Source organism: Nerophis lumbriciformis, linkage group LG10 (genome assembly GCF_033978685.3).
Source record: "Nerophis lumbriciformis linkage group LG10, RoL_Nlum_v2.1, whole genome shotgun sequence".
In the NCBI taxonomy this organism is placed as follows: domain Eukaryota; kingdom Metazoa; phylum Chordata; class Actinopteri; order Syngnathiformes; family Syngnathidae; genus Nerophis; species Nerophis lumbriciformis.
In genome coordinates, this window is record NC_084557.2 from 16434179 (window position 1) to 16454341 (window position 20163).

At 43.2% G+C, this 20163-nt stretch overlaps 1 protein-coding gene across 4 annotated transcripts in view; it reads right to left on the reverse strand.

Annotated features, from left to right (window-relative positions):
- bicd1a (bicaudal D homolog 1a) overlaps positions 1-20163 on the reverse strand; it is a 113965-nt gene that overhangs the window by 16390 nt on the left and 77412 nt on the right. For all 4 annotated transcript variants that reach the window (XM_061970164.2, XM_061970166.2, XM_061970165.2 and 1 more), the window contains 2 exons: positions 7967-8359; positions 3619-4374 (listed from right to left, as the gene is read on the reverse strand). In XM_061970164.2, coding sequence (XP_061826148.1) covers positions 3619-4374; positions 7967-8359 — 1149 coding nt within the window. The remainder of the gene's footprint in view (positions 1-3618; positions 4375-7966; positions 8360-20163) is intronic.

The following is a 20163-nucleotide window of genomic DNA, read 5'->3' on the forward strand; positions in this document are numbered from 1 at the left end:
TGTAGGAAAAAGGAGCTGATTTTGCTGTATTGGTTTTGAGTTAGGAAAAATTTAAAGGGGAAGCAACTTTTTGGGGGAATTTTGCCTATAATCCACAAACCTTATGGGAGACAAGAACACACACCTTTCAATTTTCTATTCTAAATAGCAAAAAACTTCTAGTGAGAGGCAGCTAACAATTCAGGTAATGGGGATACGATCAATTCCGCCTATAAAGCACTCTAAAAGATATCCAAAAACCTCAAACAGCGTTTTACATACATGCTGTCCTAGGTGCATTGATTTCACAGAACACATAGCATGTTGCTAAATGTTTAAAATAAGAACACAAAACTGTGACTTACAATATCCGCTCTCACTGGGATGCCGACTGATGGGATCATGTGAATGTTTCTTGAGCTGCTAAATTCTGAATAATTCTCACTCCTCAGATACAAAAATGCTTCCTATGAGTCGTCCATTCCATGAAAGCCAAGCTCCTTCTTTATTTATTATTTATTCACGTTATTAGCAGAGGAGCAGTGTGAGTAAAGCAATGTGTCACTATGCCAGAAAAGTAGTTCTTCTGTTTTATGTGATTATTATTCCTACTGTATTGTTCGCTGCTTCTTGCTAGCAGTTCTTCACGATTTAGAATACACCGAAAAGGGAAATACCTGTGTTCTTGTCTCACATAGGGATTATGAATGACGGGCAAAATTCCCTCCAAAAAGTGCAGTTCCCCTTTAATTGTAGGTTATAAATTCCAACTCTCACCTGTATAGTAGAAGGTTGTGGCACCAAGCCGAGAAGTTGGTCAACTTTGAAAATGTATACGCTACAAACTTGATACTATATGGCTCTCAACAAATAGAAGACAGCATAAGTAATGAAACATTTTCTATCTGAGGTTTGAGGATTATCCTGAATTTTGCAGGTCAGGGAGAGCCCATGTGTGAAAGATACAACCATCCTATTAATCGACATCCCTGTAAGGGGACATTGTTTTATGTTCTTCTTTCAAACGTTCATCAATAGTGCTTTATGATAACGCTCCAAAGCTCTCATGGTGTCTGACAATAGTGGTAGCAAACAGAACGTGTTCTTTTGACATTGATTTCTTGATTGCTACGCATCGTGAAATCAATGACCCCAGGAAAAGAAGTAACATTTGCCAAATACTGTAAATATTACATGTTTCATGAATGTACCTGTTACTGCATTTCAATGTGTTTTCTTTATTTTCATGACTATTTACATTGTAGATTGTCACGGAAGGCATCAAAACGTTGACACCTGTGAAGTGAAAACCCTTTCAGGTGACTACCTCTTGAAGCTCATCGAGAGAATGCCAAGAGTGTGCAGAACAGCAATCAGAGCAAAGGGGGGCTATTTTGAAGAAACTAGAATATAAAACATGTTTTCAGTTATTTCACCTTTTTTTTGTTAAGTACATAACTCCACATGTGTTCATTCATAGTTTTGATGCCTTCAGTGACAATCTACAATGTAAATAGTCATGAAAATAAAGAACACACATTGAATAAGGTGTGTCCAAACTTTTGGCCTGTACTGTACACACTTAAAGCATGTACAAACCCTGTTTTCATATGAGTTGGGAAATTGTGTTAGATGTAAATATAAACGGAATACAATGATTTGCAAATCATTTTCAACCCATATTCAGTTGAATATGCTACAAAGACAACATATTTGATGTTCAAACTGATAAACTTTTTTTTCCGTTGCAAATAATCATTAACTTTAGAATTTGATGCCAGCAACACGTGACAAAGAAGTTGGGAAAGGTGGCAATAAATACTGATAAAGTTGAGGAATGCTCATCAAACACTTATTTGGAACATCCCACATGTGAACAGGCAAATTGGGAACAGGTGGGTGCCATGATTGGGTATAAAAGTAGATTCCATGAACTGCTCAGTCATTCACAAACAAGGATAGGGCGAGGGTCACCACTTTGTCAACAAATGTGTGAGCAAATTGTTGAACAGTTTAAGAAAACCTTTCTCAACCAGCTATTGCAAGGAATTTAAGGATTTCACCATCTACGGTCCGTAAAATCATCAGAGGGTTCAAAGAATCTGGAGAAATCACTGCACGTAAGTAGCTAAGCCCGTGACCATCAATCCCTCAGGCTGTACTGCATCAACAAGCGACATCAGTGTGTAAAGGATATCACCACATGGGCTCAGGAACACTTCAGAAACCCACTGTCAGTAACTACAGTTTGTCGCTACATCTGTAAGTACAAGTTAAAACTCTCCTATGCAAGGCGAAAACCGTTTATCAACAACACCCAGAAACGCCGTCGGCTTCGCTGGGCCTGAGCTCATCTAAGATGGACTGATACAAAGTGGAAAAGTGTTCTGTGGTCTGACGAGTCCACATTTCAAATTGTTTTTGGAAACTGTGGACGTCGTGTCCTCCAGACCAAAGAGGAAAAGAACCATCCGGATTGTTACAGGCGCAAAGTTGAAAAGCCAGCATCTGTGATGGTATGGAGGTGTATTAGTGCCCAAGACATGGGTAACTTACACATCTGTGAAGGCGCCATTAATGCTGAAAGGTACATACAGGTTTTGGAGCAACATATGTTGCCATCCAAGCAACGTTACCATGGACGCCCCTGCTTATTTCAGCAAGACAATGCCAAGCCACATGTTACATCAACGTGGCTTCATAGTAAAAGAGTGCGGGTACTAGACTGGCCTGCCTGTAGTCCAGACCTGTCTCCCATTGAAAATGTGTGGCGCATTATGAAGCCTAAAATACCACAACGGAGACTCCCGGACTGTTGAACAACTTAAGCTGTACATCAAGCAAGAATGGGAAATAATTCCACCTGAGAAACTTAAAAAATGTGTCTCCTCAGTTCCTAAACGTTTACTGAGTGTTGTTAAAAGGAAAGGCCATGTAACACAGTGGTGAACATGCCCTTTCCCAACTACTTTGGCACGTGTTGCAGCCATGAAATTCTAAGTTAATTATTATTTGCAAAAAAAAAAAAAAGTTTATCAGTTTGAACATCAAATATCTTGTCTTTGTAGTGCATTCAATTGCATATGGGTTGAAAAGGACTTGCAAATTATTGTATTCCGTTTATATTTACATCGAACACAATTTCCCAACTCATATGGAAATGGGGTTTGTACATACATACATACATACATACATACATACATACATACATACATACATACATACATACATACATACATACATACATACATACATACATACATACATATATATATATATATATATATATATATATATATATATATATATATATATATATATATATATATATATATATATATATATATATATAATAATGTTGGAGCTTTTTGGATGGTTTTTAGAGGGCTTTATAGGCGGAATAACTCGTATGCCTACAACCTGCATTATTACCTGCCTCTTACTAGCAGTTTTTCACTATTTATAACACACGGTTCTTGTCTCACATAAGAATTGTGGACGATAGAGACATCTCCCAAAAAAAGTGCTGTTCCCTTTTAAAATCCTGACAACACACCAGAGTAACAGCCTTAAAAAATATTAATGCTACTCCTGAGTTTCAGTGGCTATGACTTTAATATTACTAGTCGGATTTTGCACCTGTTTGTTGGCCTTCAGAACCAGCCTGAGTGTGGCTATCTGCTCCCTCTTGGTGCTGAGCAGGGACTTGAGCTTGAGGAGTTCCTCCATACATGACTCCTTGTCCTTATCAAGTATGGGCGCCAGCTCTCTGGCTGCGGCCCTCTGCCTGGACAGCAGTAGAGAGCGATCGACTGCTCTCTGCAGGTGCTTGATCTGATCCCTGATGATGGCGTTCAGGTTGTAGATGTTCATGGGCTCCTTCCGCAGGTCTCCCCCGGCATCGGACGGCACTGGTGACGGGCAAGGGGACATGCTGGCGAGAATGGCGGCGATGGCGTTGCGGCTGGGGCTGCCGTGGTGAGCCGGCGAGTCCACCGAATTGGCGCTGGCGTCACCGGGGGCGTCTTTGGACGGGGAGTCCGTGGGACTACGGGGAGCCTCGGAGGAGCAGAGCGCCGAGACTGCGGCCAGGCGTCGGGCCAGGCGAGGTGTGAGTAAAGCTCGGGGGTCTTCTGAGCCTTTTAGGCTGCAGTTGCGTGTGACTCGGCTCTGGCGGTAATAGTCGAGCATGACGCGGTTGGGCGTCTCGTTATTGCACAGACACACATGGTGGTAAAGCTGTGCCAGCTCCTCGCTGAAGGTCACCAGCTCGTCCTGCGCCGTGTTCAGCATGGCCTGGCTCTCTGTGGCAGTGCTGCTGGCCACTCGTAGCTCCGCCTCCAGGCTCGCCGCCCTCTCGCGGCCTTCACGACAGCTTCTCTCCAAATGAGTTATCTGAATAACACATTAACTCGGGTTAATTGCCTGCAATAAATGTGTGGCAATCAATTGACCAATAAACCAGATGTTTTCGCAGAGGTATTATAGGGACAAGTGGAGCTCTATCACAGTGTTTTTCAACCTTTTTTGAGCCAAGGCACATTTTTTTCTTTGAAAAAATGCGGAGGCACACCACCAGCAGAAATCATTAAAAACTGAAACTCAGCAGCCGATATTGACAGTAAAAAGTCGTTGTCGCAATTCTTGGATATGACTTTAAACAATAACCAAGCATGCATCAATATAGCTCTTTTCTCAAAGTAGGTGTACTGTCACCACCTGTCACATCACGCCATGACTTATTTTGTTTTTTTTGCTGTTTTCCTGTGTGTAGTGTTTTAGTTCTTGTCTTGCACTCCTATTTTGGTGGCTTTTTCTCTTTTTTTGGTATTTTCCTGTAGCAGTTTAATGTCTTCCTAGACCGCTATTCCCCACACCTGCTTTGTTTTAGCAATCAAGAATATTTCAGTTGTTTTTATCCTTCTTTGAGGGGACATTGTTGATTGTCATGTATTTTGTGGACGCCGTCTTTGCTCCGCAGTAAGTCTTTGCTGTCGTCCAGCATTCTGTTTTTGTTTACTTTGCAGCCAGTTCAGTTTTAGTTTCGTTCTGCATAGCCTTCCCTAAGCTTCAATGCCTTTTCTTAGGGACACTCACTTTTTGTTTATTTTTGCTTTAAGCATTAGACACCTTTTTACCTGCACGCTGCCTCCCGCTGTTTCCGACATCTACGAAGCAATTAGCTACCGGCTGCCACCTGCTGATATGCAAGAGTATAACTTGGTAAGTCTGCCGATCTCCAGACAGTACAGACACTCAACAACGGCACATTATTTGCGGATTATAATTACTTGTTTGCCAGACATATTTTTAACCCAAATAGGTGAAATTAGATAATCTCCCACGGCACACCAGAGTGCATCTCGCGGCACAGTGGTTGAAAATCACTGCTCTATCTGATCTAATGTTGCTGTTTTCCAAAGAGTTTGTTTCTCTGTGTATTATTTCGCGGAATCTTATGCCCATACCAAGAACCCCATGCACTGGTGATTCAGTCTCAGTCAATGTTCTCTCTAATTTTTCATGTGTGTGAGCAAACGCAAAAACACCCTGAGCATTCAGTGGAATACTGAGTCTGTCTCAAACCTGACATACAAATTTCAGTGTCATATTATTATAATAAAGTGACAGCAGTCATTTTCATGAGATTATTTTCTAATACACTATACTGCCAAAAGTATTTGGCCACCTGCCTTTACTCACATATGAACTTGAAGTGCCATTCCAAGGAATTGTCCAAAATGTTTTGGTATCCTGGAGCATTCAAAGTTCCTTTTCACTGGAACCAAAGGGCAAAGCCCAACTCCTGAAAAACAACCCTGCACCATAATTCCTCCTCCACCAAATTTCACACTCGGCACCGCACTCCGGCGTTAAAGAAAAATGTGGTTATACATATGTGTAATTGATCCTTTTAAAGTTGGAAGTGGTGTCAAAAAAGCCTCGAAAACTGTCAGCCGGTAAATCTAGAAAACCAGGGAAGTATTACGAACAAAACTGCGGATCTGTAGATATTTAAAAAAGTGTTGATTAGGGAGTGAAAATGTATCACTCTGGAAAGAGGCAAAAGTGTAAAGTAAACATTTTTATTGTATATCCCCAGACTTAAACATCTTAAAAAGGCACTATTGACCAGAGAGGGAGGGAAAGCATGGTTAGCAGTTATGGGTGCTAGACTAAAAATTGTCTGTAAGCCAAAATAGCGCTTGAACTGAACCCAAATCCTGAATGAGGTTCTTACGATTGGATTTTTTGTAAAAGCGGAAGTGGAAGACTGGATGGGATAGTGAACCAGAGCCCTAAGAGATACTGGTTTGGTTGAGTTTGCCTCCATAACCAGCCATAACGGAGAGGGTTTCAAATGCTTCAATATTGCAGCTAATATTTAAGAATTCTAATGTTGTTGGCCCGGTAGTAAAATCTATAGTTTGGCAGTGCTAAGCCTCAGGATGATTTGGGTCTGTAAATATTGTTTACGTAACCTGTCAGCAGTGTTGGGTTAGTTACTGAAAACCAGTAACTAGTTAGTTACTAGTTACTTTATTTCAAAAGTAACTCAGTTACTAACTCAGTTACTTACACCAAAAAGTAATGCGTTACTGTGAAAAGTAACTATTTAGTTACTTCCCCCCCCCCCCCCCCCCTTTTTTTAAGGCTCCCATTAATGCCCTTTTAGCCTTCATTTCAGTAGTGTTATTGCACTGGCGAATAATACAATCTGTTGATCAACTTGACATGCATTTGCATCACTGAACTCAGAAAGCAATGTGGTCTACATACAACACACAAAGACAAAGATAGGTTTCAAAGGGCCAATTTATTTCGGGCCAGAACAAATTGACAAAACTATTTTAAATAGCTGCAATATAATGGCACTTTAACTTTAACTTTAAGTAGATAGGATCTTTGATCCAAGACACAACTTATATTTAACTAAAATGTTATTTTCTTTGTGCTCGACAAAAGAAAAGTATTGAGAATGTCTCCATGTTAAGAAACTCGACTTCTGGCTTCACTATGATGTCTTGTTAGTTGTTATGAGAGTAGCGTATGCGTGTGTGTGTGGCCCTTTAAGATATGAAAGCATGTGAGGTGAGTGACGTAAGTGAGTGAGTGGGCGAGAGAGGTGAGAGACCGGCGACAGTGAGTGCGTGCAGGTGCTCTAGCTTGGTGGATGGCTGCGTCCAATAAAGTCAAAGTTGCAACAAACCGCCGGCCTCGTCATACACCCTCAGTTGTAAAGACCCACTTCCGGATAAAGTGAAGGTTGTTAGCCCCGAAGTACATAGGCCTTGGAGGAACGTCTCCCCTGCGCCCCTCAACTACGGTCTGGAAGCCCCCCGCCCCCACCCACACAAAGCACGCCTCTTCTCTGCACGCCTCTTCTTTTCCTTTGTGACACAGAAGGAAGACACCGCAGCGCTGCAATAAAACACACTCAGATCTTCTGTTTCTAGCCGATACTACATAAAAAATAACGTAAAATAACGCAGTAACGCATCATGTAGTAACTGTAACTGAGTTACTGAATATGAAAAATAAACGTTAGATTACTAGTTACCGCCAAAACTAACGGCGTTACAGTAACGCGTTACTTTGTAACGCATTAGTCCCAACACTGCCTGTCAGTTAGTCTTTTATTTCCAAATAAAGTCTAAAATCTGATTTACGAAAGAAGGACTGTAATTGTGTGAAAGCATTCCCACAATTACAGGCATACAGTTTGTGGTATTGTACTTACTTACTTGTCAAAGCATCTTCCTGCTGGAAATGTTGAGTGAACTGACTTGAGGGACAGCACCCTCTACTGGATTCATAGCTTCTGATCCAAAGCATTCTTTTTAACCCTGCCGATAGCGCCATCAAACCACTTTCTATGTAGATTACCATACAAATAGTACATGAGAGTTACTACTGTTCTGTTGTACTGTGCTAGTTTCCCTGGCTGTTCAATCAGTCCCCCCCATGTTTATTTGCGTCAACAAACCTGTTCGCTCAGTGCTTGAAATCTGTCGTCACAGTGAGCGTCTCCTTGCCCTTCCACAGCCTGGTTGTACGTCTCCTTCAGGGCCTTGAGCTCTGCTTTCAGGTCGATCACCTCAGTCACGGCCACCTTGTACTTACACTCCAGGACCTCAAAGCCGTGTACGGCCACGTCATGATGACCATTAACTTGTGGCGACAGCGAGCCCCCCGCAGGTTTCTCACTCTCCTGGGAGTCATCCAGCTCTATGCCGCCGGTGAGAAGCTTCATGGCGTTGGTGCGCTCTGTGAGGCGATGGACGCGCTCACTCTGCTCAGTCAGGGCCCCTTGTGTGTGCTGTAGCTGGGTCTGCGACTCTTGCAGGTTCATGATCAGAGCTGCTTTCTCACGCTCCACCTGCAGTAAATAACAGGCAAACTCTCTCAATACCTGGTTTTCAAACTTTTTGCATTTATTATTCATGCTTAGCCACAAAAGTACATCAACACTGGGAAACCTGAATGGCAAACATAACATAAATAATCAACCTACATCCCAGGCATAGGCAATTATTTTGACTCGGGGCGCCAAATTTAGAGAAAAAAATGTGTCTCACGGCCGGTATATCTGATTTTTAGGAACACTAGTACAAAACCTCACAATAATGTCTGATTGAATGCTAAAAACGTTATGACAGACCGCCTTTAAAAAAAAGTTTTTACTGAATGAGACACCCAGAATGTACATGAAAATAAAGAATGTGGGTTTTACAATATTAACTATGAACGATAAAACACTGAATATTGACAACATATGAACGCCACACACCCTCTCGATCGACATATTTTACAATCAAGCGAAACGCAACAAAAATGCAACAAACAGTGAAATATGAACACGAAAAAAATTAAAAAAACCCACCTACAATCGGATATATCTGATACATCACTAAGCTTTAGAACTTTGTTGTAAAAAGTCCCTGACACCCGCATTTCAGGCTGGCCGCTCTGGAGACACTCTGTGGAAACGCTCCCCACCCACACTGCTTGGTGCCTCGTCTGAGCTGCCGTGACTTAGATTACCATAGTAACTAATTAGATTACCATAGTAACTATATATCATGCAAAAGCGCAGATTCCAACCATTGAAATACTTTGTATAGTTCAAGACTCACGGTAAATTGAAAACATCACTGCACATCATAATGGCAGCTACAGTTTCCATCTTAAGGATGTAAAAAAATTATTTGGGAATGTCCGGCGGGCCAGATTGAAAAGCTTAACGGGCCGCATGTGGCCCCCGGGACTTACTTTTCCCAGGTCTGCTCTATCCTTTCAACAGACAATATAGCAGAGACACTGCTAATAAAAAAATCATTATCAGTATACCTTTTACATTCCATGGCACTAATTATTAACCTAACTCGCTAAGCTATCTGAACAAAACATCATCATCATCTTAGCCTAGTGCTATAGGTGACTAAGCAAATTGGTGTAATCTACTGTATCTAATCTATATCAGACTATTGTTTTTCATATCATGGTTAGTGTCAAGTCAAAGAACAGAGCAGCACAAACACCACTGATTTGTAGAGCACACTCCAGGCCTGAAGGGGCAACAGTGAGAGCTGAGGGCTGAAAATCTCCACCTGCTTCCAACAGATTGGTTTGATTGAGTTCACCTGCTCAGAGCACATGCTCAAAATGTTTGAGCTTCAGTCAGTCACCCCTTTGACATGCTGCTAAGAGTGAGGAAGACAGCTCCTGTTTGGACTCAGAAGACGCAACTGGTGAGGAAACCAAGGGAGAGAAGTTAATTTCACTGGGGAGAATCTTTAAAGTAGATAATTCCACTGATGTTTACACAATTGGTTAAGTTGACTGAAAGTAAATTTAAAAAAGTATCTGTGATGTTTAAGTTTATTCTTATAATTAGGATGGATTGTTTAAATTTAATTTCATTCATATTGTTGGAAATGTTTAAATGTATTCTTAAACCTAGACCCTATCAGTGGAAATTAATTTGGTTGGATTGATTTAAAAGAAAAGCAAAGCCTGTATTATGTTGTATGTTTATGAAACACTAATGTGTTTTCTTTTTTCTGTTTGGTTAAGGTTATCAACCTATTCAACCCCCACTATACTACTAATCTACCAACAGCTATTCAACCCCCACTATACTACTAATCTACCAACAGCTATTCAACCCCCACTATACTACTAATCTACCAACAGCTATTCAACCCCCACTATACTGCTATTCACCTATTCAACCCCCACTATACTACTAATCTACCAACAGCTATTCAACCCCCACTATACTACTAATCTACCAACAGCTATTCAACCCCCACTATACTGCTATTCACCTATTCAACCCCCACTATTCGACTATTCATTTTGTTCAACCATTCATCTACACCAATAACCCACTTTATTTTATTGCTTCAAATCAAACATCAATAAATCACAAGGAAAAAGGATTGAGTTGTCCCTTTGAGTCCTTCCTGAGTCCAACTGGCCCTTTCAAGTTCGGGCAAGGCTGTGAAAAAACCTGGAGAACTTGACAGTTGATAACCACCAGCGTGGCAGTGAAGACGAGGATTAAAGGCCTGAAGTCAAAGACGCTGCTGTCGCAAAGGGAGGTACTTAAAACTGCACCATGGCAAGCGAAGCTCTTGGAAAAACAGTCAAGCAACTGAAGCAAGAGAGGACCGTAGCCAAAAGTGTCTTCACCAAGCAAGCCAACTACCTCAGCAGGGCTGCAGATACCATGATAAAGCAGGAACTACAAGAGGAGTTCTGCAAACTTTCCAGTCTGGCGAGGGATGTCGGTGAAGCAAACGATGACTACGAGACCGGCCTACTGGTGGACATGGAGGCCAAGTCTGAGGAAGGTGATGAAGTGGAACTAAATATACAGCAGCAAAAAGACATAGAAAAAACCACAGATGAGTGTGAAGCAAGACTGGATGAAGTCCGGAAAAAAGTTCAGCACAACCTTTGGTCCAGATATGGTGAGGACGAAGTCAACTCTGCAATAAATGAGGCAGGGATCGCCAGTGAAGATGTCCGGAGAATGCCTGTGACTGCAATCAACAGAGACGGATATGAGCTGCAGTGGATTGGAGTGAAATCATTGGTCAAAGATGTAATCACAAGCATGACTGAGTGGGAAAGGTGGATTCCAGATGACCAAAGGCCAAGGCTGGAAGGCAGAGTTAAGGACCTGAGGGCACTCAGCAATGTCCTCGAGGCCAGAAGGGCCGAATTCCTAACGGCACAAAGAAGTGCAGAGGAAGAAAGAAGAGGAAGAGAACCCCAGCTCCAACCAACTCCACAGCCGGTGCTGAGAATCAAACCCACCAGTCTACCCAGGTTCTATGGAATCAAAAGGAACTTCCATCGATGGCGTAGTGACTGGGAGAAACTGCAAAGACAGGGAGAGCCGACCGGCTCCATTGAAGTGAAGAAGTTTCAGCTCCTGGACAGTGTTGATGAGCGGATAAGCAGAGAACTACGCCTGTCAACATACAATGATGCGGAAGACATGTTCAGAGTGCTTGAAAACAGGTATGGCAATAAAACCACAATTGCCTTAGAAATAGTTGAAGAACTGGAGAAGATTCCTGCTTTAAAGTCAAACCAGCCAAGGAAAGTGATTGACTTAATCCAAAAGGTGGAAAAGGCCCTGGATGACCTGACAGCGCTGGGAAACATCGGCGCCATCAACAACCCCCTTGTGATCAGGTCAATAGAGAGTAAGCTGCCGGACGACATAAAGAGGGACTGGCTCACATTAATGGTCAACCCAGGAAGCAAAGTGACGGCAGACAATCACTTCGACAGCCTCCTCAAATTCCTGAAGACCCAAGAAGAAATCCTGGAGAAGCTAGAGCAGCTTGGTGTAAGTGAAAGGTCTGAGAAGAAACCTACTTACATGGAAAAGAAGTTTGCCTCTACCAGATTCACAGGCAAAGGCAGATGCGTTGTCTGTGGAGATGAAAAGCACCAGGAGAAGCTCTTCTTTTGCAAGCGGTTCAAAGAACTGAAGCCTGGCGACAAAGTGAAAGCTGTGGAAAAGCTAGGAGCATGCAAAAGGTGCCTAAATTGTCATGAAGAGGAGGAGGAGTGTACGGATACTTACCTGTGCAGGAACAGGGACTGCAGGAATTCTTCAGGCCACCACTTCTTTCTTTGCCTAAAGGAAGACCCCAAAAGAAGAGAACCTAGGAAAGGAGGAAGACCCAACATCAGACGACAAGCCCTCACTGAGGAGCAAGAAAAGCTGATTTCTGAGCTCACCCCAGAGATGGCTGAAAATTTCAGGAAGGCATTCACCAATGTGGCTGTGAAGACCTACTGTGCTGGAAGGATCCAACCTGGAGTGATGGAGAAGACCTACTGTGCTGGAAAGATCCAACCTGGAGTGATGGATGCAAATACACGTGAGTTACCAGTAATTCTGATGCTGTTGGAAGTAACTAGCAATGCAGGACAGAAAATTGGAACTCTCATTGACCTGGCATCGGACACCAACTACATCACTCACAGAGCTGCCAAAAGACTCGACCTGCGAAATGAAAACGTCACCCTTGTTGTCCAAGGAGTTGGAGGAATGACCATGACGGTAAAGACCAGAAGATATTTACTCAAGGTGAGAGTGAAGACGCCCACAGGCACAGAGAGAGCTCATGAGCTTGTATGCTATGGCTTGGATGAAATTGCCAAAGTGCACAGTGAAATCAAACCTCACCAAATCAGGAAGTTCTTCCCAGACATCAACCTTGAAAATCTGAAAAGACCAAAGCATATTGAGCTTCTCATCAGCCACCGTGAAGGAAGACTCGCTCCACAAAGAGTAAAGGTAATTGGGGACCTGGTGCTTTGGGAAAGCCCATTAGGAATGACTGTTGGGGGAGCACATCCAAACCTCTTTGAAGAAGTGGATGTGGCTATGCATCGATCCAAAACACACTTTGCCCGGTCTATGAGAACTACAGCAGTGAAATATCAGGAAATTGCTGAAACCAAGATGACGACAGCTGGCAGAGAGTTCTTAAACTGGTGGAAATGGGAAAGCATTGGAGCCGCCTGCGAACCCAAGTGCGGGGGATGCCGGTGCGGCAACTGTCAACCAGGAGGAAAAGAAATGACTATAAAAGAGGAAAAAGAGCTGGAAATCATAAGGAAAGGCCTAACCTATGTCAAAGCAGATGCACATAGTGACGAACCACACTGGGACACGAAATATCCCTGGATTGAAGATCCAACCTCGCTGCCCAACAACAGGAGTGCAGTTCAGGCCACTTTCCTGCGGACAGAGAAGCAGCTCAAGAAAGAACCAGAGTGGCGAGTGGCATACACAGCTCAAGTCCATGAGATGGTGGCAAGGAAAGCGGCAAAGAAACTCACCAAAGAGACCATTGCTGGCTGGCAAGGACCAGTGTGGTACGTCAGCCACTTGGTGGCGCCAAACCCGCATTCAGTTACAACACCTGTGCGATTGGTATGGAACAGCAGCCAGAGGTTCCAAGGACGCAGCATGAATGATCTCCTGCTGAAAGGGCCTGATGTCCTCAATCCCATCCGAGCAGTTCTACTCAGGTTCAGAAGAGGAGTCCATGCTGCTCTTGGTGACATTAAAAAAATGTACAATTCTGTGTGGCTAGAAGACCTGGAGATGCACCTCCACAGATTCCTCTGGAGAGACACTGAGGATGGAGAAATTGAGGAATATGCCATCACCAGAGTCAACATCGGTGATCGACCAGCAGGGTGCATCGCACAACTCGCCATGAGAGAGACAGCCAAGCTGCCCAAGTTCGCTCACCTGAAAGAGGAATGTAGGATCGTGGAAGAGGACACGTATGTTGATGATTTGTTGACATCCCATAATGACCTGGAACAGCTGGAGGAAAACACAAGAAGAGTGGAGGAAATCCTAAAGTCAGGCGGGTTCTTTCTCAAGCCTTGGGTCCGATCAGGCCAAAGTGGGAGGCGGGAGTCTGTACCAATAAAGCTGAAATCCTCATCGGACAGGATCCTCATTCTCCCAAATCAGATGAGTGAAGATGAAAACAAAGCCCTTGGTGTTGGATACCTCGTTGGAAAAGACAGACTCTACCCCATGACCTCCATCAATTTCTCAAGAAGAAAGAAGAAGATGAGAATGGGCCAAAATCTCCTGGTGGGAGAGGTGAGAGAAGAAACTCCAGATCCACTGACAAGAAGACAACTGCTTAGCCAGGTCGCTAGCCTGTACGACCCAATAGGTCTTGTCACACCTGCTAAGCAGAAAGGTGCCATTCTTGTCAGGAAAGCTTTTCAAGAAGCAGCTGGAAGCAAAACTCTGACCAGAGACACATGGGACAAACCTTTGTCTGGAAAGTTGAGAGAAGAAGCCATCTCACTGTTTGAGGAATACACGCGCCTCAGCCAAATCACCTTCCACAGAAGCCTCACACCAGCCAATCGGATTGGAAAACCCTGGGGAATAACCTTCTCTGATGGAAGTGACAGAAGCTATGGAGCTGTGGTGTACCTCAGATGGGAGACTGAAGAAGGCATTCAAGTCAGACTGACAGAGTCCAAAGCCAAGCTCACACCCATCGACCAGAAAGGAGAGGCAGTGAAAGCTGAAATCTGTGGTGCTGTCTTTGCTACACGGCTCAGAAGGTATATTGAAAAACACAGTCGGATGGAAATTGAATGTTGGCTCCATCTGCTGGACAGTCAAACTGTTCTGGGATCAATCCAAAGAGAGAGCTACGGATATCAGACCTTCTTCGCAAACAGAGTTGGAGAGATCCAGAAGTCCACGTCTATTGAAGATTGGAGATGGATTCCAGGAGACCTGAATATCGCTGATCTCATAACAAGAGGAGCATCACCAGAGGACCTTAAAAAGGATTCTGTGTGGCAGGAGGGACCTGAGTTTCTAAAACATCCTGTGGATGAGTGGCTGACAAAGTCAGCCAAAGAGGGTGCTGCGAATGCCACAGCGAGCATTGACAAGCTTCAAAGGAAGTCTTTCACAGCAGTGGTAACCAGAGCACAGGCAAAGAGGAACCAGAATGATGTCCCATCTATTACAGAAAAAACTCCAAAACCTACTCATGTCAGAAATGACCACAGTTCTTCTGAACAAGAGTCCAAGATCCAAGTCCGAAGACCACCTGCCGGTTCTGCTGTCCAAAGAATCCTGGACATAAAGAAATTCAGCAGCCTGACCAAGCTGATCCGAGTCATTGCCTGGGTATGGAGAGCAGTCAGGAAGTGGCGAACTCGGATCAAACGCTCAGCTTCAAGTAAGCTAAAATATCAGGAAACCTCACCACAAATGTGCAAGCAAGTAGTACTCACTGCCATCGATTGTGAGAGATGTGCAAATCAGGACTTTTCCCAGCTACTCAGTCTCCTCTGCAAAACCTGCTGAAAAGAAGGGAAAGCAGCACTCAAGTAAAATTCCGGCCACCATTCTTCACAGAGACGTCAGACGGATCATTGTTTTAATACCAGTTGAAGAACAAGAACAACATCATGCAAACTGAAGGTAAACTTGCCGGAACAGATGATGATGTGACCTCCTTGGGTTTAAAAAACCAAGAGGTCAAGTGGGAGGTGTCAAGTCAAAGAACAGAGCAGCACAAACACCACTGATTTGTAGAGCACACTCCAGGCCTGAAGGGGCAACAGTGAGAGCTGAGGGCTGAAAATCTCCACCTGCTTCCAACAGATTGGTTTGATTGAGTTCACCTGCTCAGAGCACATGCTCAAAATGTTTGAGCTTCAGTCAGTCACCCCTTTGACATGCTGCTAAGAGTGAGGAAGACAGCTCCTGTTTGGACTCAGAAGACGCAACTGGTGAGGAAACCAAGGGAGAGAAGTTAATTTCACTGGGGAGAATCTTTAAAGTAGATAATTCCACTGATGTTTACACAATTGGTTAAGTTGACTGAAAGTAAATTTAAAAAAGTATCTGTGATGTTTAAGTTTATTCTTATAATTAGGATGGATTGTTTAAATTTAATTTCATTCATATTGTTGGAAATGTTTAAATGTATTCTTAAACCTAGACCCTATCAGTGGAAATTAATTTGGTTGGATTGATTTAAAAGAAAAGCAAAGCCTGTATTATGTTGTATGTTTATGAAACACTAATGTGTTTTCTTTTTTCTGTTTGGTTAAGGTTATCAACCTATTCAACCCCCACTATACTACTAATCTACCAACAGCTATTCAACCCCCACTATACTACTAATCTACCAACAGCTATTCAACCCCCACTATACTACTAATCTACCAACAGCTATTCAACCCCCACTATACTGCTATTCACCTATTCAACCCCCACTATACTACTAATCTACCAACAGCTATTCAACCCCCACTATACTACTAATCTACCAACAGCTATTCAACCCCCACTATACTGCTATTCACCTATTCAACCCCCACTATTCGACTATTCATTTTGTTCAACCATTCATCTACACCAATAACCCACTTTATTTTATTGCTTCAAATCAAACATCAATAAATCACAAGGAAAAAGGATTGAGTTGTCCCTTTGAGTCCTTCCTGAGTCCAACTGGCCCTTTCAAGTTCGGGCAAGGCTGTGAAAAAACCTGGAGAACTTGACAGTTAGAGAGACCAACATTGTCACGTTATTATTATTATTTTTTTTAAATAGACACACAATATTGACAAAAGAAACAATAATATTGCCCTGGCTTCTTAAAGGCCTACTGAAACCCACTACTACCGACCACGCAGTCTGATAGTTTATATATCAATGATGAAATCTTAACATTGCAACACATGCCAATACGGCCGGGTTAGCTTACTAAAGTGCAATTTTAAATTTCGTGCGAAATATCCTGCTGAAAACGTCTCGGTATGATGACGTCAGCGCGTGACGTCACGGATTGTGGAGGACATTTTGGGACAGCATGGTGGCCAGCTATTAAGTCGTCAGTTTTCATCGCAAAATTCCACAGTATTCTGGACATCTGTGTTGGTGAATCTTTTGCAATTTGTTCAATGAACAATGGAGACAGCAAAGAAGAAAGCTGTAGGTGGGAAGCGGTGTATTGCGGCTGACTGCAGCAACACAAACACAGCCGGTGTTTCATTATTTACATTCCCGGAAGATGACAGTCAAGCTTTACTATTAGCCTGTCGAGAACTGGGAGAACAGAGACTCTTACCAGGAGGACTTTGAGTTGGTTACGCAGACACGGTACCGTGAGTACGCATGCAGCTGCGGCTTCCAAACATTTAATCGCTTGCCCGTACGTGTGTGCCGCTATGTGCATGTCACGTACGTAACTTTGGGGAAATGTATGTGCTGTATGAACTTTGGGGAGGTGAACGGTACTTTGGGCTGTGGGATTGAGTGTGTTGTGCAGGTGTTTGAGTTGTATTGGCAGGTTATATGGACAGGAGGGGGGAGGTGTTTGTTATGCGGGATTAATTTGTGGCATATTAAATACAAGCCTGGTTGTGTTGTGGCTAATAGAGTATATATATGTCTTGTGTTTATTTACTGTTTTAGTCATTCCCAGCTGAATATCAGGTCCCACCCGCCTCTCACAGCATCTTCCCTATCTGAATCGCTCCCACTGCCCTCTAGTCCTTCACTCTCACTTTCCTTATCCACAAATCTTTCATCCTTGCTCAAATTAATGGGGAAATCGTCGCTTTCTCGGTCCGAATCGCTCTCGCTGCTGGTGGCCATGATTGTAAACAATGTGCAGATGTGAGGAGCTACACAACCTGTGACGTCACGCTACTCGTCTGCTACTTCCGGTACAGGCAAGGCTTTTTTTATCAGCGACCAAAAGTTGCGAACTTTATCGTCGATGTTCTCTACTAAATCCTTTCAGCAAAAATATGGCGATATCGCAAAATGATCAAGTATGACACATAGAATGGACCTTCTATCCATGTTTAAACAAGAAAATCGCATTTCAGTAGGCCTTTAAGAGCCATATTGTTTTTGTTCGAGTGTTTAAATATGTTTGCATTCTTCTGCTTTCATTTATTAAGATTTTAGAGTGTTTTTTAATGTTCAAGGCAAAACGAGGGATTGCACATCAGGTGTTCTGGCGAGATGCACTCCTATTTGGAATCCCTGCACATACGCTTGTGTATGAATCAAAGGAAGGCGCATTGAAGGAACCTTTCATGTGAGTACAATCGTTTCACAAAATAACGCTGTGTGTTTGTATTTTGTAATTCAATATACATGTTTCACACTAAAAACGATCAAATGTTTGACTAATTAGGTTATGTGTTTTTTTGTTGGGAAACCGAAAGCACTCCCAGCATGACTTGCAAAACTTTTTTTTCTCGACATCTTCGCATTAACGGTAACCTAATAAATCATACTGTACATTAGATCGGTTAATATTTTTTATTGTGAGACATGTATGGCATTAAGTTAGCCAACAATTAGCGTGCAAGCTTTCTTCTTACCGTAAATAAGCAGTATCAGCAGTTTTTTGAAGCGCTGTTACAAATTACAATTTCACAATTTAATTTAAAATGGTAATACTAAACATCTGAAGTTTTATTATTATTTTAATGTCAATTGTTACATCCCTAATGAGGACCAACAAAAAAAATAGCTACAGCCGCACATTGGACACCTCAGTACAGTTCTGCAAATACAGTAATCCATTGTTTTCGAGGACAATGAAATACCTAAACACGTGAGTTTATAATTAATATACCGTAAAACCTGAGACGTGTCTGTTGACTGTCTAGACTGAGAAACACTGCATTGATTTCTGCAAAGGTCATCTTTCCATTAGAAGCATAGTGATGCTGGTATCACTTGAAGATGCATTAACTCTGAATACAACATGGGTGAGAGAGTCATTCTATTTGGAGATAAATCCATCCATCCATCCATCTTCTTCCGCTTATTCGAGGTCAGGTCGCGGGGGAAGCAGCCTAAGCAGGGAAGCCCAGACTTCCCTCTCCCCAGCCACTTCGTCCAGCTCTTCCTGTGGGACCCCGAGGCGTTCCCAGGCCAGCCGGGAGACATAGTCTTCCCAACGTGTCCTGGGTCTTCCCCGCGGCCTCCTACCGGTCGGACGTGCCCTAAACACCTCCCTAGGGAGGCGTTCGGGTGGCATCCTGACCAGATGCCCGAACCACCTCATCTGGCTCCTCTCGATGTGGAGGAGCAGCGGCTTTACTTTGAGCTCCCCCCGGATGGCAGAGCTTCTCACCCTATCTCTAAGGGAGAGCCCCGCCACCCGACGGAGGAAACTCATTTCGGCCGCTTGTACCCGTGATCTTGTCCTTTCGGTCATAACCCAAAGCTCATGACCATAGGTGAGGATGGGAACGTAGATCGACCGGTAAATTGAGAGCTTTGCCTTCCGGCTCAGCTCCTTCTTCACCACAACGGATCGATACAGCGTCCGCATTACTGAAGACGCCGCACCGATCCGACTGTCGATCTCACGATCCACTCTTCCCTCACTCGTTAACAAGACTCCGAGGTACTTGAACTCCTCCACTTGGGGCAAGAGACAAATCAACATTACTAATAGGCAGTTTTAGATTTTCAATTGTAAGTCTCTCAGTATAGTTCATTTTGGGCAAAGAAAGTCTTAATGTAACTTTTGTAGGGCTGCATTGATTATTTTAGTAATCGAGTAATCTATTAATTAGTTTGTTCGAGTAAATCGGATAAAACACACTTCATAACCTCAATGCGCATTTTAGGGAAAATAGTGAAAATAAAGATGTTTTTCTTGAAACAACTTTATTTTTTTTCTTCTAATAAACGCACATCAACATTGAAATTACACTTTTAATTTTTTTTTTTTAATTCTCCACTGTTCGGCACCACATGGGTGTCAAACTCTGGCCCTTGAGGCGATATCAAATTAACACTAAAGCTGGCCCGCCGATCCTCCCGGGAGCCGGCCAGCCAGCCAGCGCTGGCCCAGTCACATAACGTGCAGCTTCTGTACGCACACACATTAGAATGCAACAGATACTTCATCAACAGCGATACAGGTTACACTGAGGGTAGCCGAATAAAAAACTTTAACACTGTTAGAAATATACGCCACCCTGTGAATCCACACCAAACCAGAACCCTTTGCAGCACTAACTGTTCCGGGACGCTACAAGGTGTGTGTGTGTGTGTGTGGGGGGGGAGGCTTGGTGGTAGCGGGGGTGTATTTTTTAGCGTCC